Here is a 24,569-nt window from a genome sequence, read left to right on the forward strand (position 1 = left end):
GAAAGCTAACAGAATTAAGGAGCTAACCCTGGGGGCTCTCGCCGGCCTGGATTTGTATCTTGGCTCCTCTCTTGCTGTGTGCCCTTAGGGGTGTGTTACTTTCACCTCTCTACGACCTAGTTTCCTCATCAGGAAAACAAATGTACTTAACTTAAAGGGCTCGTGGGAAGACTGAGATAATACAAAGGGGTTTTACACAGTGTCCAGCCCATAGTAAGCTCTCTATAAATGTAAGCTGTCATTATCATTATTATTGCTGATCAAAGTGTGCCGACCCTACCAGCACCTATTGGCTACCACAGTTCCGTGGAGCAACAGAAAACTTCCTACTCCCCTGAGTTGAAAGGCGCGACACCAGAAAGCGGTGGGGTCTGGCTCCAGGTCCCAGCATCTCTTGGCCTTAGCCAAAGTTTCCGCAGACCGCGGGGGAAGCAGTCGGCCGCTCTAGCAGCGTAGTCCTCCGGGTCTCGGTGATGCGAGGCCGCGCGCTTGCGCGGTGGCTGAGGGGCGGGCCAGGCGAGCAGGGCGCGGCGGCGCGCGGAGGGTCGGCGGAGCGGCGCCTGCCTTCTCAGGTAACTCGCGCGGGCTGGCGCCTGGGAGGGAGAGGTAGGCCCGTTACGCTTCAGGCTCGGGCTGGGGAGGCTGCCTTCGTGCTCATCAGGTCTCGGGTCCGCCAAGCACCCTGACACGCGGGGCTTCTCTGTTCCCGAAGTCCGGTCGGGGCGCTTTGGCGGCCCTCGCCGCGCCCGCTCCCGGACCGCGCCCGCCCCTGGGACCGCGTCCTACCCCGGACAGCGTCCTACCCCGGACAGCGTCCGAGGTGGCGGAGAAGCCTCAGGAGGACCGCCTTGATCCTCACGCCGATCTCCCCGCCCGAAAAACCCTGACCCCAGCGCACCCCGGGGAAGCTTTTGAAGAGGGAAAGAGCCCCGGTTTATGTGTTTACGAATGTAGCCCTCTCGAATCTCGGAGGTAGAATAGACGGTTCATCCCCGGGAGCTGGCTTTTGATGGCACACTTTAGGGACAAGAGCTCAGGCCTCACGCAGCAGCCTATTTCCATTTGGGGGCGAACCAGGATCTTCCTCACGTCACTTCCATCGTCTGGTTTTACTCGGAGCGACGCTAAGCCATTCCCATGTTTAAAGACAGCTGCCATTTACCCTCTCACACCCTTCTTTTGTGTTCCTGCTCCCGTGTTCCTTCACCTGGCCCTTATATGGCCTCACGTCTAAGGCCACTCATTCTGGTAATCCTCTCCTGGATCCCCGCCCATTTTTCAGAGATTCTCCCAAAACTGGGTTCTTAAAGTACATTTGTAAATAACACAGTTCTCAGATCAGACAGACTTGAATTCTAATCCAGGGCTGTGCCAACATAAGTGTGTGACTTTGGGTAAGTCCCTTCTCCAAGCCTCAGTTTTCTCATCTGAAAATGGGGATAACTGTGTGTATCTCCAAGCGGTTGTGAGGACGAGAGGAGGTGAAGAACACAAAATATTTAGCATGCTTCCTGGCACATAGTAAGCACTGAATTGATATCAACTATTTTTTGAACAGATAATTCCCCAAAGAAGGACGATTTTTTTAGAATCAAATGCAAAATATAATAATAGCAATAAAACATTTTTCATCACTCATGTAAGGATGTTTTTTTTTTTTTCTGAGGAAGATTGGCCCTGAGCTAACATCCAGTGCCAGTCTTCCTCTTTTTGCTGAGGAAGATTTAGCTCTGAGCTAACATCTGTGCCCATCTTCCTCTGTTTTGTATATGGGATGTAGCCACAGTGTGGCTTGATGAGCAGTTTGTAGGTCTGGGCCAGGGATCCAAACCTGGGGGTCTGAACCTGCAAAACCCCAGGCCACTGAAGCAAAGCACGGGAACTTAACCACTAAGCCGCTGGGGCAGCCCCTGAATATGGTTTTTTAAGTGCTGTTACTTAATGCTGAGGAGTGTTCAATGAAGAGGGTACCTTGGTCAAATGTTGGTACAATTTGATAGTCATTTTGGAAAGCAGTAGAAATACGTGTCAGGAGCTTCAGAAAGGTCAATTACTTCATTTCACAAATGCACATCTGAAAATTTTCTCTGGAAAATAATCATAATGCAGAAAATATGTAGAAAGATGGTAATTTAGCATTTTTTATAATAATGAAAACATTTAAACTTTTTATAGTGGAAAATTTTAACATACACAAAAGTAGAGTAGGTAAATGAACCCTCATGTGCTCATCATCCAGCTTCAACAATGATCAATATTTTGCCTATCTTATTTTTGTGAAAAATTTTAAAACTACTAAATATCTGAAAATAGGAAAACAGTTGAGTAAACTGAGGTACATTTGTTTAGAGTGCTATGAAGCTTTTAAAATAATACAGATTGTATATATGGTATTATCGCAACTATGAAAATTCAAAAACCAACATCCAGTCTGTGTAGAAAAAAAGACAAGAAGGAAGTACAATAAAATATTAACTAATTTCCCTTTGATGGTGGGACTGTGGATGATTTGCTTCCCTTCTGTTTTTAGATATTTTATAAATATTCCATAAAATAGTGTATTGTTGTTATAACGAAGAAACAATAAAAAAAATCTAAAAATACCGCATCTGAACGAAGCGCAATAAAATATGCCAGAGCAGGTTCACTGTTACAGAGAATAAAGATTCTTTAACTTCATCTGTTTTTGCAGCCTACATTTACACGAGCATTCTTGTCTGCCACCTCCTGTTAGCGTTTCATATTGAGCTTATATGGTCGGCTAACAAATCTTTAACCAATTGTCCTCTATGTGTAAGTGATTTGACTCTGAAAATTTTATTCCCCTTATTTTGACTAGTGTTCGCCTAAGAGTAGAGCAAAATTTTCTATGATAGGCTGACCCTTTTCCCCATTTCTTCTTTTCTTCTTGTCCTGAGGAGAGATCCAACTTATACCTCTTGCATTTACACACTCTTTCTAAAGCAATCACTTGGAACAATTCAAGTAGGATAATTTTGTTTTATCACAAAATTTTTCTTGCTCAAATAGATTATAATGAGATCTGACCAAAAATCTATTCTGCTCTTGGTTGATGAACTAGATCTGCTTTTTAAACTGACATAGTACATTTAAAAACGTTAAAGGAGGGGTCATGTTACCAGAAAATGTACAAATGAGTTTTGTTTGGAATCAGTTTGTGAAGAAACTTTGTTTCCTAGGTATGCAAAGAAACCTTTTCACACAGATGTCCTTAGAGATAACATGGATCAGTCCGGAGTTCTCCTCTGGGTGAAAGCAGAACCTTTTATAGTGGGTGCCTTGCAGGTCCCCCCTCCATCCAAGTTCAGTCTTCACTATCTCAGGAAGATATCTACCTATGTGCGAACCAGGGCCACAGAGAGAGCTTACCCACGCCTGTACTGGTCTACATGGAGGCACATTGCATGTGGGAAGCTGCAGTTGGCTAAGGATCTGGCGTGGCTTTACTTCGAAATATTTGATAGTCTTGCAGTGAAGACACCGGAGGAGCGCCTGGAATGGTCTGAGATTCTGTCCAACTGCATGTCTGAGGATGAAGTCGAAAAGCAAAGAAATCAGGTCTGGTTGTATATGTATATGTATGTTTGTATATGTATGTATGTTATGTTTCCAAAACAATAATGTTACAGGAACCCTGTAATTGAAAGAGGGAAATACTTTCATTGACTTTAAAAATATTTTTAGGTGAGAGATTGCTTATGAACCACTGATATGTTACACTCAGAGCACCTTACTGTTTTTAAGTGAGCATCTTCTAATCATTCAAAGATGATTAGAACAGCGTCTCTGCCCTCATGGAGCTCATAGACTAGTAGGGGAGGCTGGTGTGTAAAAAAGTGCTATTTAATAGTGTGGAATGTACAATAATAAAAGTATGCATAAAGTACAGAAATAGAATAAAGAAGAGAATGATTAATTCTGATAATCAGGAAAGACTTGACAGAGAAAGTATATTAATCAAAGTAGGCTAATTATGTAGCAAGCAATCCCTGCATTTCAGTGGCTTAGCACAATCACAGTTTATTCTCATTCATGCAGCCATCCAACACAGGGCATCTGGTCGGATGAGTCTCTAGGCTGCTGTTGTCCAAGCAGTGACTCAGGGATCTAGGTGTCTTCTACCTTTGGAGCCACTATTATATTAGTCAGCTTTGCTGCAGTTAAAAACAAACAAAAATGAAATTCCAGTGGCCTATAGTAACAAGGGTTTCTTTCTTGCTTATTTTACATGTAGGTTGTACCTTAGCTGTGGCTCTCTCCCAGGCTGTGGCTTGGCTCTATGTGTCTCCTCATTTGGGGACCCACGCTGAAGAAACAGCTTCTGTGTAGGTCGTGGCTGTTCTTGTGACAGAAGGGAAGAGCAACAGAGCAGCAGCCAACTCATGATATGCCTCTCAAAACTTTTGCTCTGAAGTGACACAAACTACAGCTTTCATTCCATTGGCTAAAGCTTTGTCACATGTCCATGCCTAAAATCAATAAGATGGGAAGGTAAACTACCTCATGGGAGCTAGGGAAATGCCGTGGCCATGAGTAGAGTTGTATAAGCCTCTCGGAGGATGGGGAAGCGAACAATTGCAAATATAATACAATTTGCCACAGCCGTGCCCAGCAGGACCTCAGAGTCCTTCACTTTTTGGGAGGCTTGAAAGTGGTATACATAAATCCACCCACATTCCATTGACTATAACCCAGTTATACCATATTTAACTTCAAGGGAAGCTGGGAAGTATCATCTAATTATGTGCCCAGCAAGAAAAGAAAAAGTAATTAGCATCTAGCCAGTCTCTGCCACATGGGGAAATATGTAAACAAGGTTTTGGAAATTGAAAAAACGTTTGGCCAGCAACCAAGAGGGGAAGGGCATTATAGTTATTCATTAATTAAACATTTATTGAGTGCCTCCTATGTGCTAAGTACAATAGTGGATGCTGTGGATACACAGGTGAATCAAACCTTCAAGAAGCTCCAAATTTTTTGAGTGCTCATTATGTGCTAGATTCTGTGCTAGTTACTAGGAATATAAATATGAAAAAGACAAGGATCTTACAGTCTCACGGGGAGGCAGGTATATGAAGGAATGATGATAATATAACAAATAGTTAAATAAAAGTATGTATAAAATCAGGGAATTATGCTGAGTGAAAAAAAGCCAATCCCAAGAGGTTACATACTGTATGATTCCATTTATATAACATTCTTGAAATGACAAAATTATATGGATAGAGAACAGATAAGTGGTTGTCAGGGTTAAGGAAGGGGTGAGGGAAGTGGGTGTGGCTATAAAACGGCAACATGAGAGTTCCTTGTGTTGATGGGAATGTTCTGTGCCTTGACTGCATCAGTGTCAATACCCTGGTTGGACTATAGTTTTGCAAGATGGGAAACTGGGTAAAGTGTACATGGGATCTCTCTATTAGTTCTTAGAGCTGCATGTAAATCTACAGTTATCTCAAAAAGTTTAAGAAAGTAAAAATTTTTAAAAATATGTAGATTAATGGGGTTCCACATGGACAGTTGATCGAATAGGTCTGGGTGATCCTGAGAATCTGTATTTTTTTATTTGTTTTGTTTTTTGGGGGGAACATTAGCCCTGAGCTAACATCTGTCATCAGTCCTCCTCTCTTTATTGCTCTTTTCGTCTTCCTCTACTTTATATGGGACACCGCCACAGCATGGCTTTGATAAGCAGTGTGTAGGTCCATGCCTGGGATCTGAACCTGCGGACCCCGGGCCACCGCATTGGAGCGCGCAAACTTAACAGCTATACCACCGGGCCAGCCCCTGAGAATCTGTATTTTTAAGTTTCTACGAGAATGTGTATTTTAAGTTTTAGGTATAGCAATTTTTAGCTAGGTTGGCAATCAGTGAAGACAGCTATATTCTCAGATGTATTACTTCACTTTTTTGGCTCTCCTGTGTGTGTGTGGGAATGGGTGTATGAGGATAATCATGAGCTTCAAATCCTGAGCTTCAAACCATACCATCTTCAAATAAGGTATGACTTATAAACATCTATCAGGCCAGTAGTATTTTTTTTTTGTCAAACACCCCTTTAAAAATTGGATGAAGGGGCCGGCCCGGTGGCGCAAGCGGTTAAGTGCGCGCGCTCCGCTGCGGCGGCCCGGGGTTCGCTGGTTCGGATCCCGGGCGCGCACCGACGCGCTGCTTGGTAAGCCATGCTGTGGCGGCGTCCCATATAAAGTGGAGGAAGATGGGCACCGATGTTAGCCCAGGGCCGTCTTCCTCAGCGAAAAAAGAGGAGGATTGGCGGATGTTAGCTCAGGGCTGATCTCCTCACAAAAAAAAAAAAAAAAAAAAAAAAAAAAAAAAAAAAAAAAAAAAAAAAAAATTGGATGAAAATCTGAGGCCTACTCCCCCACAAAATGCACATATACCAAAAAATTACATACAATTTCAGGCATTGCACTGGTATCCTAAACTTTCTTGATAAGTCTGTGAGTCTTAGGTTAAACTAACCTCTGCATCTTGACTAAATTTTCTTCTTCCTTTCCTCTATTTATTTATTTATCCAAATACTAAGGGCTTTTTTTTTTAACTATAATTTTAAACTGCTGAAATAATATATTTTTAAAAGTATGTCCTTCATCCTTTCTTCTTCATGAGTTTTGGGAAAGAATGTCTGTGGCCATAGATGCTACATAGCTTTCCAAGATAAGTGACTCCAGTTTAATTAATTTTAGAAACTCTTACATCTGGGTGTCAGAGACATATGTATCAAATTCAGCATTTCTACATTTGTCTTCTTAGGATCAGCAAACTGTTGTGAGTTTGTTTTGCTGTATCTCCTGAGTCCTAGACTAGTGATTGATGTGGTTTTAGGACATGTGCTCATCATTTATTTTCTTCTTGGACAGCTTTCAGTGGACACCCTACAGTTTCTGCTCTTCTTATACATCCAGCAGTTAAACAAGGTCTCCTTGAGGACATCTTTGATTGGAGAAGAGTGGCCTAGTCCCAGAAACAGATCTCAGTCTCCTGACCTGACTGAAAAATCCAGTTGTCATAATAAGGTACTGTTTAAATTTTGGCCTTTTTCTCTGAAAGGGACAATTTGTGAGGGAAATGGTTTGCCTTCATTAAAAATTATGTTGAGATTACTTATATAAGCCAGTGATTTGCTGGATTGTTTTACTTTTTACTTTTTTTTCTAATTATAAAACAAAATCAATATGTGCAGTCTTAATCAAAACAGAGAAGTGATTTCAGTTCCTTCAACAACACAAAAATTACTTACATGATTTTTGGGCAAATTATTCACTGTACTCTTATTAGCATTCCCATTTTTGCAAATGTTAATGAATTTGAATCTACTTACTTGACTAAGGGTAAATGAGAAGATGTAGTGTTTGCAAAGTCTGTTGAAATATACTGAAAAAATTTCTATGAAAATATCTTCTCCTATGTTTAAGTAATATGCTTAAGTATACTTAAGCTCAGCATGCTTAAGTAATTATATATGATATGACCTAGAAGTTATATTTAATTGCCTCACATTGTAAGTTTTAGAAAATGTCTTATTTCTTCATGTTTTTGTAAAGAAAACTGAAATATTTTTACCTATTTATGTAAATGTATTTTGAAAACATTTAAAATGTAGATCTCAGTGTTATTGCCACGTGCAGCCTCTTTAAAAATGTTCTGAGGCTGAAAAAAAACCTCTCTGATGTTTGGCACTTTTATAATCTCCTTTTTCAAATGAATCTGTCCACTCTTATATTCCATGATGCTGTTCCCTCCTGGTTCTGCTTCTGATTTTTCCTTCTCACTCGCCTTCATGAGCCTCTCTCCCCCTGGCCCTTACAGGCCGCTGTTCCCCCGGGATTCTGTCTGTGGCAATTTTGTCTTCTCACTTGACATATTTATTCAACGTAATTCTTTCTCTTCCCATGACTTCATATATCTCAGTGGCTCCTGAGTTTATCTCCATTCTAGATTTCCCTCTTCACAAAGATGCCCTATCTATACTTTAAATTCAGAATGTCCAAGTCCAGATGTCTTGGAAATGCCAATCATTGCCTGCTCTTTTCACACGTAGTTCTTCTGAATGGGCACCATGTAGAGATGGTGTTTTGAACTAAGGTAGCCTGCATTCATATTGGCTCTGCCACTTAATATCACATGATTTTAGGCAAGTCAGTTAACTTCTCTAGGCCTTGGCTTCCCTTCTCTAAATGGTAATGATGGTACCTATTTCGAAATGGCTATGAGAATTCAGCCATATATTAGCATGAGACTTGTTGCATAGTAAGCACCAGTAAATGGTGACTAGTTTGTGCTATAGCATAACCTCTACCAACAACTGATTGGACCAGGGATGGATACTTGACTAGAGTAACCCATTCATAGGTATGTATTTAAAATTGGTCTGATTTGAAGTGATGACCTGGCACAATCAGTATCCCCAGAGACTGAAGAAATTACACAGTTGGTGATGGTTGCTTGTGCGGACAGCTCATGTGGCATTGGAACCAGAATAGCCACCATGTTGATGAGTGACCTGAAGTTATGAGGGATTAGAAACTCTGAGGTAATCAGAGAAAAAGACAAGAATGGAACAGACATGCGGAGAGACACTGGCCCCTGAGGAAGAACCACGTTCAAGATGGCTTTCCAGTTCTGATGAGGCCTACCTATACTTCAGTTTGGGAGATGACTTTGTGTCCCTATGGTAAAATCTCCCTTTACTTGAATTAAATTGTATTCCCTGTGCCAGTGAAAGTTACCGCCAGCCACCCATGCTCTCTCTCTCACCACCTATGTCTAGTTAGTTGTCAAGTCTTACTGATTCTGCTTCCAAAATAACTCTTTAAAAATCTCTCCCTTTTCTTCCTCTTATATAGGCCCTAATGACTTTTTTTTTTTTGCCTTGATTTCTGTAGTTAGGTCCTACCTGGCCACTCTGATTTTAGCCTGTTGTCCACCTACTACACTGGACTTTCTAAATGCAGATGGATTATATCCATCTCCTATTGAAACTTACCAGTGAAATCTCATTGCCATTGTTGTTTTCATCTTGTACTCCATGGAGCCACCTCAGGGCCTGCTATCGGGGAGGGGGATGCCCCAAGAGGGAGGAAGAGCACATGAGGCTGTGGAGAGCTTTGCTTTGATATGTTCTTTGGCATCCAAATGAGAGTTTATTAAAACGAAAAAAAGATGGGGGCTGGCCCAGTGGTGTAGTGGTTAAGCTCGGCAGGCTCCACTTCGGTGGTCCAGATTTGCGGGTTCGGATCCTGGGCGTGGACCTATATCACTCATGAAGCCATTCTGCGGTGGCAACACACACATAAAATAGAGAAAGATTGGCACAGATGTTAACCACGGCCAATCTTCCTCACCAAAAAAAAGAAAAAGGTATAGCTATTTAGAAAATAGTTTGAAAGTCCCTGGCATACAAAATAAAGTCCAGATGTTTCAATATTTCATATTTCATACAAAGCCTTTCATGATTGGTCCCTGCCTACTTTTTTTAAATTTTTTGTTTATTGCAGTAACATTGGTTTATAACATAGTATAAATTTCAGGTGTACATCATTATACTTCTATTTCTGCATATATTACATCATGTTCACCCAAATACTAATTACAACCCCTCACCACACACATGTGCCGAATTATCCCTTTCGCCCTCCTCCCTCCCCCCCTTCCCCTCTGGTAACTACCAGTCCAATCTCTGTCTCTATGTGTTTGTTTATTGTTGTTATTATCTACTACTTAATGAAGGAAATCATACGGTATTTGACCTTCTCCCTCTGACTTATTTCATTTTGCATAATACCCTCAATGTCCATCCATGTTGTCACAAATGGCTGGATTTCATCGCTTCTTATGGCTGAGTAGTATTCCATTGTGTATATATACCACAGCTTCTTTATCCATTTGTCCCTTGATGGGCACTTAGGTTGCTTCCAAGTCTTAGCTATTGTGAATAACGCTGCAATGAACACAGGGGTGCATGTATCTTTATGCATTGGTGTTTTCAAGTTCTTTGGATAAATACCCAGCAGTGGAATAGCTGGATCATATGGTAGTTCTATCCTTGATTTTTTGAGGAATCTCCGTACTGTTTTCCATAGTGGCTGCACCAGTTTGCACTCCCACCAGCAGTGTATGAGAGTTCCCTTCTCTCCACATCCTCTCCAACACTTGTTGTTTCCTGTCTTGTTAATTATAGCCATTCTGACAGGCATGAGGTGATATCTCATTGTAGTTTTGATTTGCATTTCCCTGATAGTTAATGATTTTGAGCATCTTTTCATGTGTCTCTTGGCCATCTGTATATCTTCTTTGGAGAAATGTCTGTTCAGGTCTTTTGCCCATTTTTTAATTAGGTTGGTAGTTTTTTTGTTGTTGAGATGCATGAGTTCTTTATATATTTTGGAGATTAAGCCCTTATCAGATGTATGGTTTGCAAATATCTTCTCCCAATTGTTAGGTTGCCCCAGCTGGGTGGGGCTGGCCTCAGGCACGGGAGCGTCCAGTTGTTTCAGGCTTTGGAAGGTGGGGCAAACCCCCTATGTGGGTCTTTGAGAAGCACAAGTCTTCTGCAGCTGACAAGCCCTGCCACCCACAGGTCCACACACACGGTCAACACAGTCCTGCCCCGTGTGCGCGCCCTGACCTCCCGAAGCGGACCCAGTCTCTCCATGGCGGGAGCCCCACACACTCTGCCACCACCCCACACTCTCCGCCCGCTCCTTGTGCCCGCCCTGCCCCACTGAAGTCACTCAGTTGCCAGGCTGCAGAGAATCCAGTCACCAATTTATGCAGGCCCACAAGTTGCCTGAGGGCTTGTTGTTGGGTGGAGCCAGTCTCTAGGGTGGGCTGCCTGAGCTGAGCTGGATTAAATCGGTGCTCTAGCGGGTCAGGCAAACCCTGGGCTAGCAGGCCTCAGGGAGAACTCCAATGGCGTCTGTGTCAGCACGCCCACACCAGGCCACAACAGTGGCCGCCGCCAATGTCCCAGTCCCTGGAGAGGTCTCACCTCTCACCGAGATGCACTCAGGGCCTATTAGGTGAGTCTCTTTTCACCAAAGCACTGTGCACCTCTCTTTCTGGCGCTTTTAGGTTGCTTTCTGAAACGGGTGAGTTTGCGCGTGGGCCCTTTAAGAGCCTGTTTTAATTTCTTTGTAAACCTGCTTTTCTGGGGGTATGCCCCAGGGTAGCAGGCAAAGTCAGATATTATGCCACTCATCTGGATTGTGCTGGGTCCACAAAATGCCCACAGCGGGGGCGCTCCCTGGCTCAGGGCCCTGCTCCTCCAGGGAGGCTGCGTACCTTTGGGCTGTTCCCGGGCGGCTGTGACACTGGCAGCTTGTGAAGGCGGCGTTTTTCCTCTCCAGAAGGGAGTTTCTGCCTCTTCCACCTCAATTAGGATTGTCCGTTGTTGCAGGAGTTCCTCTTATCCAGTTTTCAGTTCTGTCTCAGGGGTAATTTTTCCATGAGTAGTTGTAAATTGGCTGTGTCCACGGGAGGAGGTGAGTTCAGAGTCTGCCTACGGCGCCATCTTGACTTCTCCCCCTGCCTACTATTTTAACTTCACCTGCCACTGCCCAGCATGCTTCCTACACCCTACTCAGAACTTCCAGTTCTCTGAACACAGCAGGTAATTTTATTCCTATGAGCCTTTGCATATGCTGTTCCCTAGGCCTAGAATGCCTTTTTTTCCTTATCTGTTTGCATAACTACCAACATCAATCAAAAATCTATTCAAACAGCACTCCACTATGAGTTTTCTCCTCAAGTGGAGTTTGTTGTTCCTCTCATGCTCATAGAATGTCTTTACAAATTTCTGCTGTAGGTCTTATCTCGTTGTGTTGTAGTTATTTGTTTATATTGTCTTTTCACTACATAGACTCTGAATTCCTGGAGGACAGGAACTTTGTCTTATTCAATTTGCGTAATTTATCATCATCACTACTCATACCACATGAGAGGTATTCAAAAAATATCTGTCAAATGAATGAGCCAAGTCATTGGGACATCTGCCAACTCAAAGCTTAGTCCCATAGTTATAACTTCTCTTAAATCTAGTTACTATAAGATCTATTATCTTGTTTCATCCAGGGGAATTTGAAATTCCTTCTGTAATTTGAGAAGGTAAATAAAGAAACCCAATGCTTCATCAAATGAATGTCTGAGGTGGTTATTTTTGTGTTTGACCTGAAACTTTTAGAGTACTTACTAGCTGTGTGACCTTGGGCAAGTTTCTTAACCTATTTCTATACCTCCATTTCCTCATCTGCTAAATAGGCATGATAATGGCATCTATTGTAAGATTGTTGCTAAGATTAAATATGTTAAAGTTTGTATAACACTTAGTGCTTGGCACACACTAAGGGTTTGCTATTAGTATTCTTTTTGAATTAGCTAAGGTGGAGAGAGAATCTGTTTATACATATCACATGCACAAAAAATCTTTATAAGGTTTATGTAGCCACCTTAAATGCTTTTTGGGGATGAGGCAAAGTATAAATACAAAATAATTAAAATATAAAAGTTTCAGGTCTTGTAGAATCTCTTTGTTCTGTTAAGAGTGCTTTATTTTGATATTTTTTAGAACTGGAATGATTACAGTCACCAAGCTTTTGTCTATGATCATCTGTCAGACCTCCTTGAGCTGCTGTTAGATCCAGAACAACTCACTGCATCATTTCATTCAACCCATAGTAGTCTAGTCTCTCGAGAAGCTGTTGTGGCGCTCAGCTTTCTTATTGAAGGTACAGTGAGTAGAGCTGGGAAGATCTATCCGCTTCATGAACTTGCACTGTGGCAACCACTGCATGCAGAAAGTGGCTTCTCAAAGACCTCTAAGACCTTTTCTTTCTACAAGCTGGAAGCCTGGTTGAGAGCCTGTTTGACTGGGAATCCATTTGGTACATCTGCTTGCCTCAAGTCTGGAAAGAAATTGGCTTGGGCTCACCAAGGTAGTTTTTAATATTTTAATCTATGTTAAATTGAATGACAAGTTAAGGAACCTGGTATTTTCTGGTGTATTAATGATCACACATCTTCTGTAGATGACCTAAAAAATATTGCTACTATAAAAGAGAAAAAGGGAACATCTCTATTTTGTATATGGCTTTTTTTCTCAAGGCAGCAGTAGTCTGAGAGAGTTGACTTGTTAGTCCAGGTTGTTTTGGCTGCAGTTAACAGAAACTCCACCTTCAGTTAGTCCTCCCTTTGCTCTGCCTTTCTCTTTTCTGACTCTTTCTCCCTTTCACTCTCACGTGCTCGTTTGCTTGAGGCTTGCATATTTTCTATGCACCAGAGCAGAATTTAGTCATTCCACAGTTACAACCTCAGAGAGTTGGTGTAGAGGCGAGGTTCTTTTTAGTTACACAGACACAAGCAGACTAGATATTTCTAAATTGGAAATTTAAATTTACAGTGGAGAGAATCTGGCCTTGGTTGCATGGGGTATCTATTCCCAATAGTCCAGCGATGGCTAAAGGGATAGGTTCAGGTGCTAATTAATGACTTCTTGGGGCTCAGGTACAAGTTTTTAGAGAAGAGGAGCCCAGGTATAAGTTTAAAGAGAAGTGCCTGCACTGAGGCAAATGCCAAGCAAAATTAATGAAAAAAAATAGAATATACTTCCATAGTCTCTGAATTTCAAAGATAAAGAAAAAACAGATTCTGTGAAAATGTAAAAAAAATCAGTTTTGTATCAAATTTTTACAATACTAAAAAACAGAAAATGGTTGAGCAACATCTACAGAATCTTGAGCAGAAAGATTGTGATCTAAGAATTCTATGTCCAAACAAGCTGTTGGTCTAGTATGAGGTCAAAGACTCTCAGGTATGTAAGGCTCCCATAAATATATAGGAGATAACTACGTAATTCTTGATGTTGATAAAAAAATATAGGTTCAAGTAAGTTTTTAGACGTTGTTAGGGTAGGAACTAGTAGGAAAAAGAAGGATATCTAACCTCCTAGGATTATTTTAAAATGTTAACAGTTGTAGATAGGATTACAAATTATTTTTATCTTATTTTACTACTAGTATTTAACATTTTTCTACAATAACCATGTATTACTTATCTAATAAAAGGAAACAATAAGAATTATTTTAAAAGAATAGTAGCATGCTTTTGTGACCTCTCCACATTTGGCCAGTATTCTTTACAAGGGTGTCCTGATGGCTTGCAGGGAAGTACAGTCTGAGAAGCCAATCACATAATAGCGGGACTGTGTTAGGAGGGCAACAGATATTTTGAGTATCAGTTTGTGCAAGGCACTGTGTACGAGAGGAAGATGTGCTCTCAGTTAGTAATGATCTTGGCAGTAAAGACATGAACCCAAATAGAATTCATGGAATGATGTGGTAAGTAACTTAGGAGGGGTTCGTAATTAGTATTATGGCAATTTAAAGAGATTATTTAAGGATTGGGATGATCAATTAAGGCATCTTACAGGAGAAGATACTTGAGTTGGGCCGGCTGTGCCACTTATTACTAGCCATATGACCTTAGGCACATTACTTAACTTGAAGGGTAGACATGAAAAAAATCTTAGATCTATAGGCAATCTTGAATGGATTATAAGTTTTAAAATTTTTTTATAACAAAATATTATGAAATATTGCAAGTATACAGAAAAGCAGAGAATAGTATAGCAAATACCTCTTTACCCAACACCCAGATCTAACATTCTTTTAAACCTCACATGTATCTAATTTTGGACATGTAGACATGTGTAACCTCATATGGTTGTTTATTTTTCTGTGATTTGAAACTATCTCATTTATTTATATTTTTCTTAAATAGTTGAAGGGACGACCAGAAGAGCTAAGATTGCTTGTAATACTCATGTGGCCCCTAGGATGCACCGCATGGTGGTGATGAGCCAGGTTTACAAGCAGACATTGGCCAAGAGCTCAGATACTCTGGTGGGAGCACATGTAAAGATTCATCGTTGCAACGAATCTTTTATATATCTGCTCTCTCCCTTACGGTAAGCTCAGTCTTCGTAGTATTCTGACATTTTCACGTGTTCTTTGGAGTAGGATTGATCCATTTTTTGCCATCAGAGAATAATATTATAGTCAAATATTTTTTTATCTTATTTTCATTCAGAGGAATTGACCTCATTTTTTCATTTTTCAGATCTGTGACAATTGAGAAGTGCAGGAATAGCACCTTCGTCCTAGGCCCTGTACAGACTGCTCTTCACCTCCACAGCTGTGACAACATTAAAGTCATTGCTGTTTGCCGTCATTTGTCCATCTCTTCTACAACAGGTTGCGTCTTTCACATTCTGACGCCTACACGCCCACTTATTCTCTCTGGGAACCAGACAGCAACTTTTGCCCCTTTTCATACTCATTACCCAATGCTGGAGGACCATATGGCCAGGACCGGCCTTGCTACAGTGCCTAACTATTGGGATAAACCAATGATTGTGTGCAGAGAGAACAGCGACACTAGTGTCTTCCGACTCTTACCACCTTGCGAATTCTACATATTTATTATTCCCTTTGAAATGGAAGGGGACACAACAGAGATACCTGGGGGTCTTCCATCTGCATATCAGAAAGCACTGGGTCAAAGAGAGCAGAAGATACAGATCTGGCAGAAAATTGTGAAGGAGGCTCATTTGACAAAGTGAGTGTTGTCTAGAAGTAATAATTTGTCCTATGTAAAACTCTATGGGAAAGCAAATTAACCTGCACATGTTTACAGCTGTGCTAAAGTAATAAAAAAGGTATAATGTGTCTTTTGTTAAGGCTTACGTTTCAGGTCAGTATTCCAGGCACTGTTTGGTTGCGGGATAGGAGCGAGTGGATACTCAAATGTTAGACTCTGTTCTTTTAAGAAGCTTAAGTTTAGTTAAGGCAGATGTAAGACATATGAATGAAAATATGCCACATAATCCAATACGTAAATGGATTCATTTTAGTTTTTAATTTACTTCACTATACTGGCGGGTTCCCAAACTGGGTTGTACGTTAGAATCATCCAAGGAACTTTTTAAAAATACAGATTTCCTGGCTTCACTACAGACAGACTCTCCAAGGATGGATTCCTAATGCTGGTCCATGGACTAATGCCAGTTTTTGTCAAAGTTTTCCCTAATCCATGGTAAAATGTGAAAAATAAGTACCATATTTTTAAATAAAGCTAAATTTAGTCAATTTAAAATATTGTCTTTTATTCTGAGATTATTTCCTTCCTACTTTGGGGGTACTAAAATATCTTCTTTTTAATAACATGCTTGTGATAGTAGATGGTTGTGGTTTATTATGTTCACCACAAAATGTTACTTCGAAGGTGTTGGTCTTTGAACTCTGGAAGCCAGGGCACACTCTATGGTTTATAGAGATATAAACCATATAGTGTGGGTAGTCAGGGAAGATTTATGGAGGAAGTAGAATTTGTGTTGGACCTTGAAGAATGAGCAGAGTTTGGATAGGAAGTGAGGACTGGGCAGAATACTTTTAACAGCAATAGAGGAGCAGATGTGAAAGCAGAAGCAGCCCTTAGGTGTTCTGGAAATAAATTGCTAAAACAGGATTCTGGGTATAGAAAAGTGGTATTTAAGGTTGGATGGGTAGATTGAGCCAGATTATGTAGACTTGAATGCCAGGCAGTGCAAGTTAGCATTAAATGGGGTTAAGCAATAGGAACCATTAAGGAGTTCTGAACAATGGACTGAAGTTCAGAAATCTATTTCATCTATTCCAGAACATTTATAGACTGCCTATAATATGCAAACCATTTTATTAGATTCTATGGCAGATTAGGAAATGTGATTGGCACATTTGAAGTAAGATCCCCTGATTAGGGAGTTTTGAAAGGGGGAAGTCAGCATGATATTGCGATAGTCTAGACCAAGAAACTGGACTAGAGTGGAGAGAAAGGGGGTGGAGACCAGAAATATTTTGACAGGAGGCAGGACTTGGTGCAAGATTTCGTGAAAAAGATGAAAATCAAAGATGACTCCAAAAATTGGAGCCCAGCTTAGAAACTTTTGATTAATCAATTTTCTTCTGGACAGAAGAGCCTCTACAACTTAAAATTAGTGGATACTCAGAATAAGTAATTATTGTTTGTACAAGTATTTTGGTACTTAATCAAATTTTATTTGTTAGAGATTTTAGGAGAGGAAAATAGGAAACATAATAATATACCAAAAATGAAGCATTGCTTCTTCTACAACATTGTCCATTTCAAAGCTGGAGCTAGTTTGAGAAAAGGGTATCAAGTTCTTTTTGGGGGATCTTTACATGAAATGTCATATGTCCTGATAATATCCTGATCATTATGATCCTTTTCCTGAAAACTTAGAAAAACTCTTACTTTAATAATTGGATTCCATTTGCCTGGTGTTAGTTGTTTTCTTCTGGTTGTCAATATCTTAGAAGCAGTCATTCCAAAATGTTTCTATTTCTGATGATCCAGAACTGCTCTTTGACATGTGAGTAAAAATGCTTAATTAGCTCTGTTATTTTTATTAGATTTTAAAATTAGTGTTCTTGAAAGTACTCAGACTCAAGAATTAGTAATGACTGTGCTACTTACTGTATTACATTGAGTGTGTCATTTAACCTCTCTAGCTCTTAATTGTGTCATGTATAAAGTATATGTTTATTTTCCACCTGAGGAGATTGATGTGAAGGTTTAATAAGATAGCTTATAGTAGTGGTGTGTGTGTGTGTGAGACTCCGTGTAGTAGTGTATGTTGTACTGTAGTATGTAGTAGTATGAATGTAAGACACTCTGTTTAGTGACGTGTTGGTGAGACACATCTTCTGGGTGAGATTGTTTACCCAGAATATCTGAGACCTGACCTGTTAGAAGAGAACTTCGTAAGAGAAATAGTAATTGAAAAGTGACTTGATCCAGCCATGGTATTTTTTGGATGCATTCTTGTGGCTTTGCTCTCATCATATAGATCAAGGAATGAAATATATAATGTATAGTTACACCATTGCATTTGGACTCTTTAAGACAGTTGCTGCCTGCCAAAAAATATAAAGATCAATAACAGTCACAACTCATGCTTTACCTGGGAATCCATTATGATAATACTGCTGTTATCTGTTACAAACATTCTGCCTGGTTTGTATCTCATGGATTGAGCCACCAAGATACTTAAATAAATGTTGATTCTGAATCATAATGTATTCAAGCAATGAGATCTATGATAACACTAGAAACAAGGAAAAGCACTCAATATTTAACTTTGGGAGTATAGGAAGATGGAAGAATTATTGACCAATTTGAAAACAAACTGCCAACACGATCCTTTAAAGGTAATCAATTAGATCGTGTCGTTTCCCTGCTCTGACCCCTCTAATGGCTTCTCATCATACTTAGAATAAAATCTCAAACCTTCACTATACCAACCAGGCCCTCTCTGCCTCGTTTTCTGCCATTCTTTTCCTTATTCACGCTCCTCCCATCACACAACAGTCTTCTTGCTTTTACTTAGTCATCGCTCTCCGGCCAAAGACCCCAGGACTGTATCTGTAGAATGAAGTTAGATTTTATTACTCATTGCAAGGAAGAAGAAAACTTGTTTCATTTCAGTAAAAGGGTGTTAAAAAGAACTTATAATTGGATTTTGGCTTGTGTGAGGTGATTTTGGAGAGGATTCTAGGGATGCAAGGCTTTGTTGTGGGTCAGATACTATCTGGAAGCAAGGGTAATTCTGTGATGTTATCTTAATTTTTCTGTCAAAGACGAGAGAAATAAAGTGGGGCTACAACTGTAATTGTAAAGAAGCAACAGTCACTCATTAGCCAGGAAAGGGTGATGTTTGGTCATTTGTATGCTTTGGACCACAAAATGTGTTTGTTTTTTGTCTTGACTGAGGTATGATTATGGGGTAGTCTTGTTCTTACCTTGATCTAGCATCATCCCATAGTGGCCTTGTCTAATGTTGTTCTGTGCAATGTTTATGTTCTTTATATTCAACAGGAGAACACCGCGGCCAGGCCACATCCTAGCTACGCTAAGGCCTAGCTGAGAGTGCTAAGCTAGCTCCTGGCTGTCAGGACCTCCTCTTCTTTCTTGTCTTGAACGTGTTAAATATGCTCTCACTTTACAGCCTTTGCACTTTTTGTTTCCTCTGCCTGGAATGTTCTTCTCCAGATATTTATTTTGCTTAATCCATCACTTCATTCAGACCTCTGCTTAAGTGTCATCTAAGGCTTTCTCTGTCCATTCTTTTTCTAAAATAGTATTTCCAATTCTCTCCATTCCCTTACCCCACTGTATTTTTCCCCAAGGCACTTATAACAACTTAAGTTTATATATATTTATTTAATTTATTTCCTGTCTTCCCTACTTCTCTCACAAGGAGCATAGACTACCTAGGTCACAATGTGAATGTGCCCTCTGGAGTTGTGCACTGCAAACCTGCCCAGACAGTGGCCTTTTCTCTTTTCTTTACACGTTTATCCCCATCATCAGAACACTACCCAGAGTCACTTAGTCCTCAGTAAATATCTGCTGAGTGAATAACCACAGTAGAACAAAATATATAATTTTTGTAATATATATCTTTGTAAAGATAAATCTTTACAAAGAGGGCATTGTATCTGATCAATCTTTTTTGTTTTTTTTTTTTGTGGTGATCCAATGTATAGAACTGAACAGAGCAGTGATTTGGAGAGAACAAATGGATAACTGGAAATAATTTAACTTTTATCCCTTTAGAGTGTTTTATAATCACTTGGAGTAAAATTAATATGAATTAGTGTTCTTATATTCTTTTTGCTCTCAATTGCAATTTTAGGGATCAAAGGAAGCAGTTCCAGGTACTTGTGGAGAACAAGTTTTATGAGTGGCTGATTCACACAGGACATCGCCAACAGCTGGACAGCCTCGTGCCCCCTGCAGCAGGCTCCAAACAAGCAGCAGGATGAGTAAGACTCCTGCATCCAAACACTGGCAGGCATTTATAATGTAGACGACCTAAAACAAATTATTTTGGGGGAATCTTATAAGATACAGAAAAACTGCACAGAATATTATGTTACCCACCATTGCCAATTTTGTTCCACCACTCCCACTAGCATATACAGACCTTTACATACTCATATTTACTGTGTTTTATAGTGAGAAGACCAGCCAAAATATTCAGGTGGAGCCTACAGAATTATGGGCAAATATAACGGCCAAGTTGTGTCTTTTTCGCTTCTTGCCTGGCACAAGTTGTACTGTCCAAAGATACGACTTTCCCCTTACATAGCTTTAAGTTTTATTCCGCCTTCCTAACACTTCTTTCCTCTTTCCCATCACCCCACACACAAACCAATTAGTAAATTAGCTGATCTTTGTTAATTGCACCTACGAGCATTAATAAATTACCAGGATTAATCCAAATGAATATTTGAAGACTGAACTCTAGAAAATCACAGACTCAATAGAAGAGAACATGGATACAGACAAATTTACTGAAAGTTGTTTAATCCAAATACATAGTATTATTTTTTTATATAAATTAGTTTATTTTTCTATTTTAAAGTATTTTTAAAGACTAACAATAGAAAAACAAAGGACATAAATAGGTAGTTTATAGAAAAATGCTTATAAACGTGAAGATGCTCACTTTCACTTAAAGAAGCGTAAGATACTACTTTTCATCTGTCAGATTGGCAAGGATCAGAAGCTGTTAGTTTTTGTTTTTTTTTAAAGATTTAATTTATTTATTTATTTTCCCCCCAAAGCCCCAGTAGATAGTTGTATGTCATAGCTGCACATCCTTCTAGTTGCTGTATGTGGGACGCGGCCTCAGCATGGCCGGAGAAGCGGTGCGTCGGTGCGCGGCCGGGATCCGAACCCCGGCCGCCAGCAGCGGAGCGCGTGCACTTAACTGCTAAGCCACGGGGCCAGCCCAGAAGCTGGTAGTTTATAGCACTGGGAAGACATTTCACCTACCATTGGGGAAGGTGCAAATTTGTGCAACCTCTTTGGAGGATAGTTTGACAAAATCAGAATTAAAAATGCTCACATTCTTTGACTTAGCAATTTCACTTCTTAGAATTTACCTTACAGATGCACTCATGTATGTAAAGATCTGTTTAAAAAAGATGTTCATTGCAGCATTATTTGAAATAGCTGTAGACTGGGAACAACCCAGATGCTTCTCAGTAGAGGGCTGGTGCCTAATGAACTGCTTCCTCCGTGTCATGGAATTCATCTGTGAAAAGAACGAGGTGTATTTCTATGCACTGATATTGAAGGATCTCTAAGGCGGGGCGTTGGGGGTGAAGGCCAAAGGTGGGGAGAATAAAATGTTGCCTTGTATGTTTGAAAAAAGAGGGATTATCACCCATATTTATATGCTAATTATATGCCATAAAAATTTCTGAAAAGATATAAAGAAATTATTATTAGTGTTTGAGGAATGAGACTGGTTGTCTAGGATAGGAGAAAACTTTTTTTTTTTCTTTTTTTCTCCCCAAAACCCCAGTAGATAGTTGTATGTCATAGTTGCACATCCTTCTAGTTGCTGTACGTGGGACGCAGCCTCAGCATGGCCGGAGAAGCGGTGCATCGGTGCGCACCTGGGATCCGAACCCGGGCCGCCAGTAGCGGAGTGCGCGCACTTAACCGCTAAGCCACGGGTCCAGCCCTGGTAGGAGAAAACTTATTCTTAATTTTTATTGAGATATAATTCACATACCATGAACACCTTTTCAAAGTGAGGTATTCATCGGCTTTTATTATATTCACAAGTTTGTGCAACCATCACCATTAACAAGTCCAGAACATTTTTGTCACCCTAAAAATGAACCCCATACACATTGACAGTCACTCCCCATTCCTCTAACCCCTAGTATCTCCTCTTCCCCCCAGTCCCAGGCAACCACTTATCTACTTTTGGTCTTTTGATTTGTCAACTCTGGTCATTTCATATAAATGGAATCAAACAACATGTGGCCTTTGGTCTGGCCACATGTGGTCTGGCTTCTTTCACTTAGTATAATGTTTTCAAGGTTCATGTTGTAGTATGTATTGGTACATCATACCTTTTTATGGCTGGCTAGTATTCCATTGTATGGATATACTACACTTTGTTTATCTCTTCCTCAGTTGATGGACATTTGAGTTGTTTCCACTTTTCAGCAATTGTCAATAATGCTGCTATGTACTTTGGTGAACAAGTTTTTGTGTAGACATGATTTCATTTCTCTTAGGTATATACCTAGGAGTAGAATTGCAAGGTTATATGTTTAACTTTTTGAGAAACTGCTGAACTGTTTTCCAAAGGTGCAAAAACTTATTCTTTATTGTTTACCTTATGTATTGTTTACATTTTTAAAGTGTGTATTACCTTTTATAAGTAAATAATTTTACAATATTTAGTTAATAAATGCTGAGATTAAGAATTGGAAATCTGTTGAAGATTACGTAAAGGAAATGGGAACTATAAGAGGATAAAATTTTAGTTTAGACTAATCTCCATATGTACCCTGCTACATTTTTTATCTATGTATGAATTTCTTTCTTTCTTTTTTTTTTTTTTTTTTGTGAGGAAGATCAGCCCTGAGCTAACATCCATGCCTATCCTCCTCTTTTTGCTGAGGAAGACCGGCCCTGAGCTAACATCTATTGCCAATCCTCCTCCTTTTTTTCCCCCCTTTTTCTCCCCAAAGCCCCAGTAGATAGTTGTATGTCATAGCTGCACATCCTTCTAGTTGCTGTATGTGGGACGTGGCCTCAGCATGGCCGGAGAAGCGGTGCATCGGGGCACGCCCGGGATCCGAACCTGGGCCGCCAGTAGCGGAGCGCGCACACTTAACCGCTAGGGCCGGCGCCTATGTATGAATTTCTTTTCTTCTATTTTGGACTAATGTGACTCTCAGAAAAAAGGAATATAATTAACTTTAAACTTTGTATTTTATTACTCTAAACTATCATCTGATCTTGATTCATGTGATTTTATAAATGCAAGGTTTTTTTCTTATTATTTGCATGAAAGCAATAGAAAATTAAGTTATTAATATTTTTCTTTTGTTAACCTTCAGGGCCCTGGAAACATGACGATGAATGGAAGATGGTGCACACCTTGAAATTAAATTGAGAAAGTGCTCTTGCTGCTTAAGAGACTTTGGGGCTTTTTCTTTCTATTTAAGACCTTTCCTTAATTTCTATTCCATACTCATTTATTACTGTTTACTTGAATTTTAGCTAAACTTCTGACTGTAATATAAACCTATTGTTTATAGAACCTCAGAAGGCTCATCTTTGTGATGCCAAAATGAAAAACTTGATGAAGGCAATTCCATTGTGTATATGTTGATATTAAAGTTATTGAGTGTTGATTTACAAGTAAACTTCGCATTTTAATTTGCATCATGAAAGGGTTTCATCCTTTCTAGATTAAATAGGAGTTTTATAGTTCTTTGTAACTATTTAAAAGGAAATTGCTACTCCTTTAAAAAATAGCTGGAATGAAAGTGTGATTTGTTGGTATATAAATATTGCAGAAATAGTTTTATACAAAGATATTTTAGTCCTTAAAGTATGAAACAATGAAATTGTGTAAAATCTTTAGTTTTCATTTTCTGCTTTAAATTTTCAATAAACAAACTCTAAAAATAATTTTCTGCTTCTAACGAAAAGATAAAGCTGTACTTTTAAGTTTAGAAAAGTTTTCCAATGTCATTCTGTGATGTTATATCAAAATAAAGTTTACATTTGATTGGGAAAGCTGTGTTCTTTAAGATAAAGGAAAGCCATTATCAATTTAATAAAATGAAGCTGATTGCTGATACACATTGTGTCATATGCTCACTGGCCATTTAATTAGTAATTATATCAAAAAAGGGCTTGATCTTTTATTTCTAAAATGAAAATTAACCCCCAGAATGGGTGTTAATTCTAATTGAGGTTTTCATAGTTTTTATGTTAAAATGAAATATAGCAAGCAGAGCATTAACAAACACTGGAGTAACAGAAGTATATTTTGGAAATTGCTATTGCTTAACGAAATTAGTGGTATTAATTAGATACTGTCTTTCAAGTTTATAAAATTCAGAAAACTAAGCATATAACTTAATACTTTGTTTCTCAATAATCTTCATATCCAGGCACATTTGCCATTTTCTGAATTGACCATAATATATCTTGGGGGCATCCCATTTATAAAAGTATTTGTTGGATAGCTTTGTTAATGGAAAGAAGAGGAAGTCGGACTTTTGAGTAGAATATACTTCACTAGGAAAATTAAAATGGAGAAGAGTTTATTTGTTGTTTCTTTGAGTTTCCATAAGATGTAATCTCTTTCCTAAAGTCAGAGTTGTATTAAGTGCCAGAAAATGTTCCCTAAACAGATCCCAATATGATATCATGGCAGAGAAATGCCACGTAGCAGGTGGCGTGTTGGGCTTAGCTAAACTTTTGCAAATTCAGGATTCCTGCAGTAGCTTTCTGTCTCTTAGGCTACATACTGTAGCACCCTTTCTTGTGGATTAGTACTTTTGTGTGTGTGTGTTTTGAAAAAATTTCAAACTTAAAGAACAATTGCAGGAATCTGAATTCCCACATACTTTTCGTCTAGATTCACC

The 24,569-nt window shown here is 39.6% G+C and overlaps 1 protein-coding gene across 1 annotated transcript; it reads left to right on the forward strand.

Moving 5' to 3' along the window:
* Positions 1 to 522: 522 nt before the first annotated feature.
* TBCCD1 (TBCC domain containing 1) lies at positions 523 to 23,811 on the forward strand. The gene is made up of 8 exons (XM_058556162.1): positions 523 to 572; positions 3,201 to 3,579; positions 6,900 to 7,055; positions 12,605 to 12,971; positions 14,815 to 15,001; positions 15,154 to 15,651; positions 19,790 to 19,919; positions 23,028 to 23,811. The coding sequence occupies exons 2-7, from the start codon at positions 3,244 to 3,246 to the stop codon at positions 19,917 to 19,919; spliced, it is 1,674 nt and encodes a 557-aa protein (XP_058412145.1). The 5' UTR covers positions 523 to 572; positions 3,201 to 3,243; the 3' UTR covers positions 23,028 to 23,811.
* Positions 23,812 to 24,569: the final 758 nt, after the last annotated feature.

Source organism: Diceros bicornis, chromosome 15 (assembly GCF_020826845.1).
Source record: "Diceros bicornis minor isolate mBicDic1 chromosome 15, mDicBic1.mat.cur, whole genome shotgun sequence".
Taxonomy (NCBI): Eukaryota; Metazoa; Chordata; class Mammalia; order Perissodactyla; family Rhinocerotidae; genus Diceros; species Diceros bicornis.

Excerpts from the sequence above, each read along its gene's own strand:
- TBCCD1 (XM_058556162.1), top strand. The coding sequence starts at position 3,244 with ATGGATCAGTCCGGAGTTCTCCTCTGGGTGAAAGCAGAACCTTTTATA. Across the intron at positions 3,580-6,899 it reads TCGAAAAGCAAAGAAATCAG|CTTTCAGTGGACACCCTACA; the intron begins GTCTGGTTGTAT and ends CTTCTTGGACAG. Across the intron at positions 12,972-14,814 it reads ATTGGCTTGGGCTCACCAAG|TTGAAGGGACGACCAGAAGA; the intron begins GTAGTTTTTAAT and ends TTTCTTAAATAG.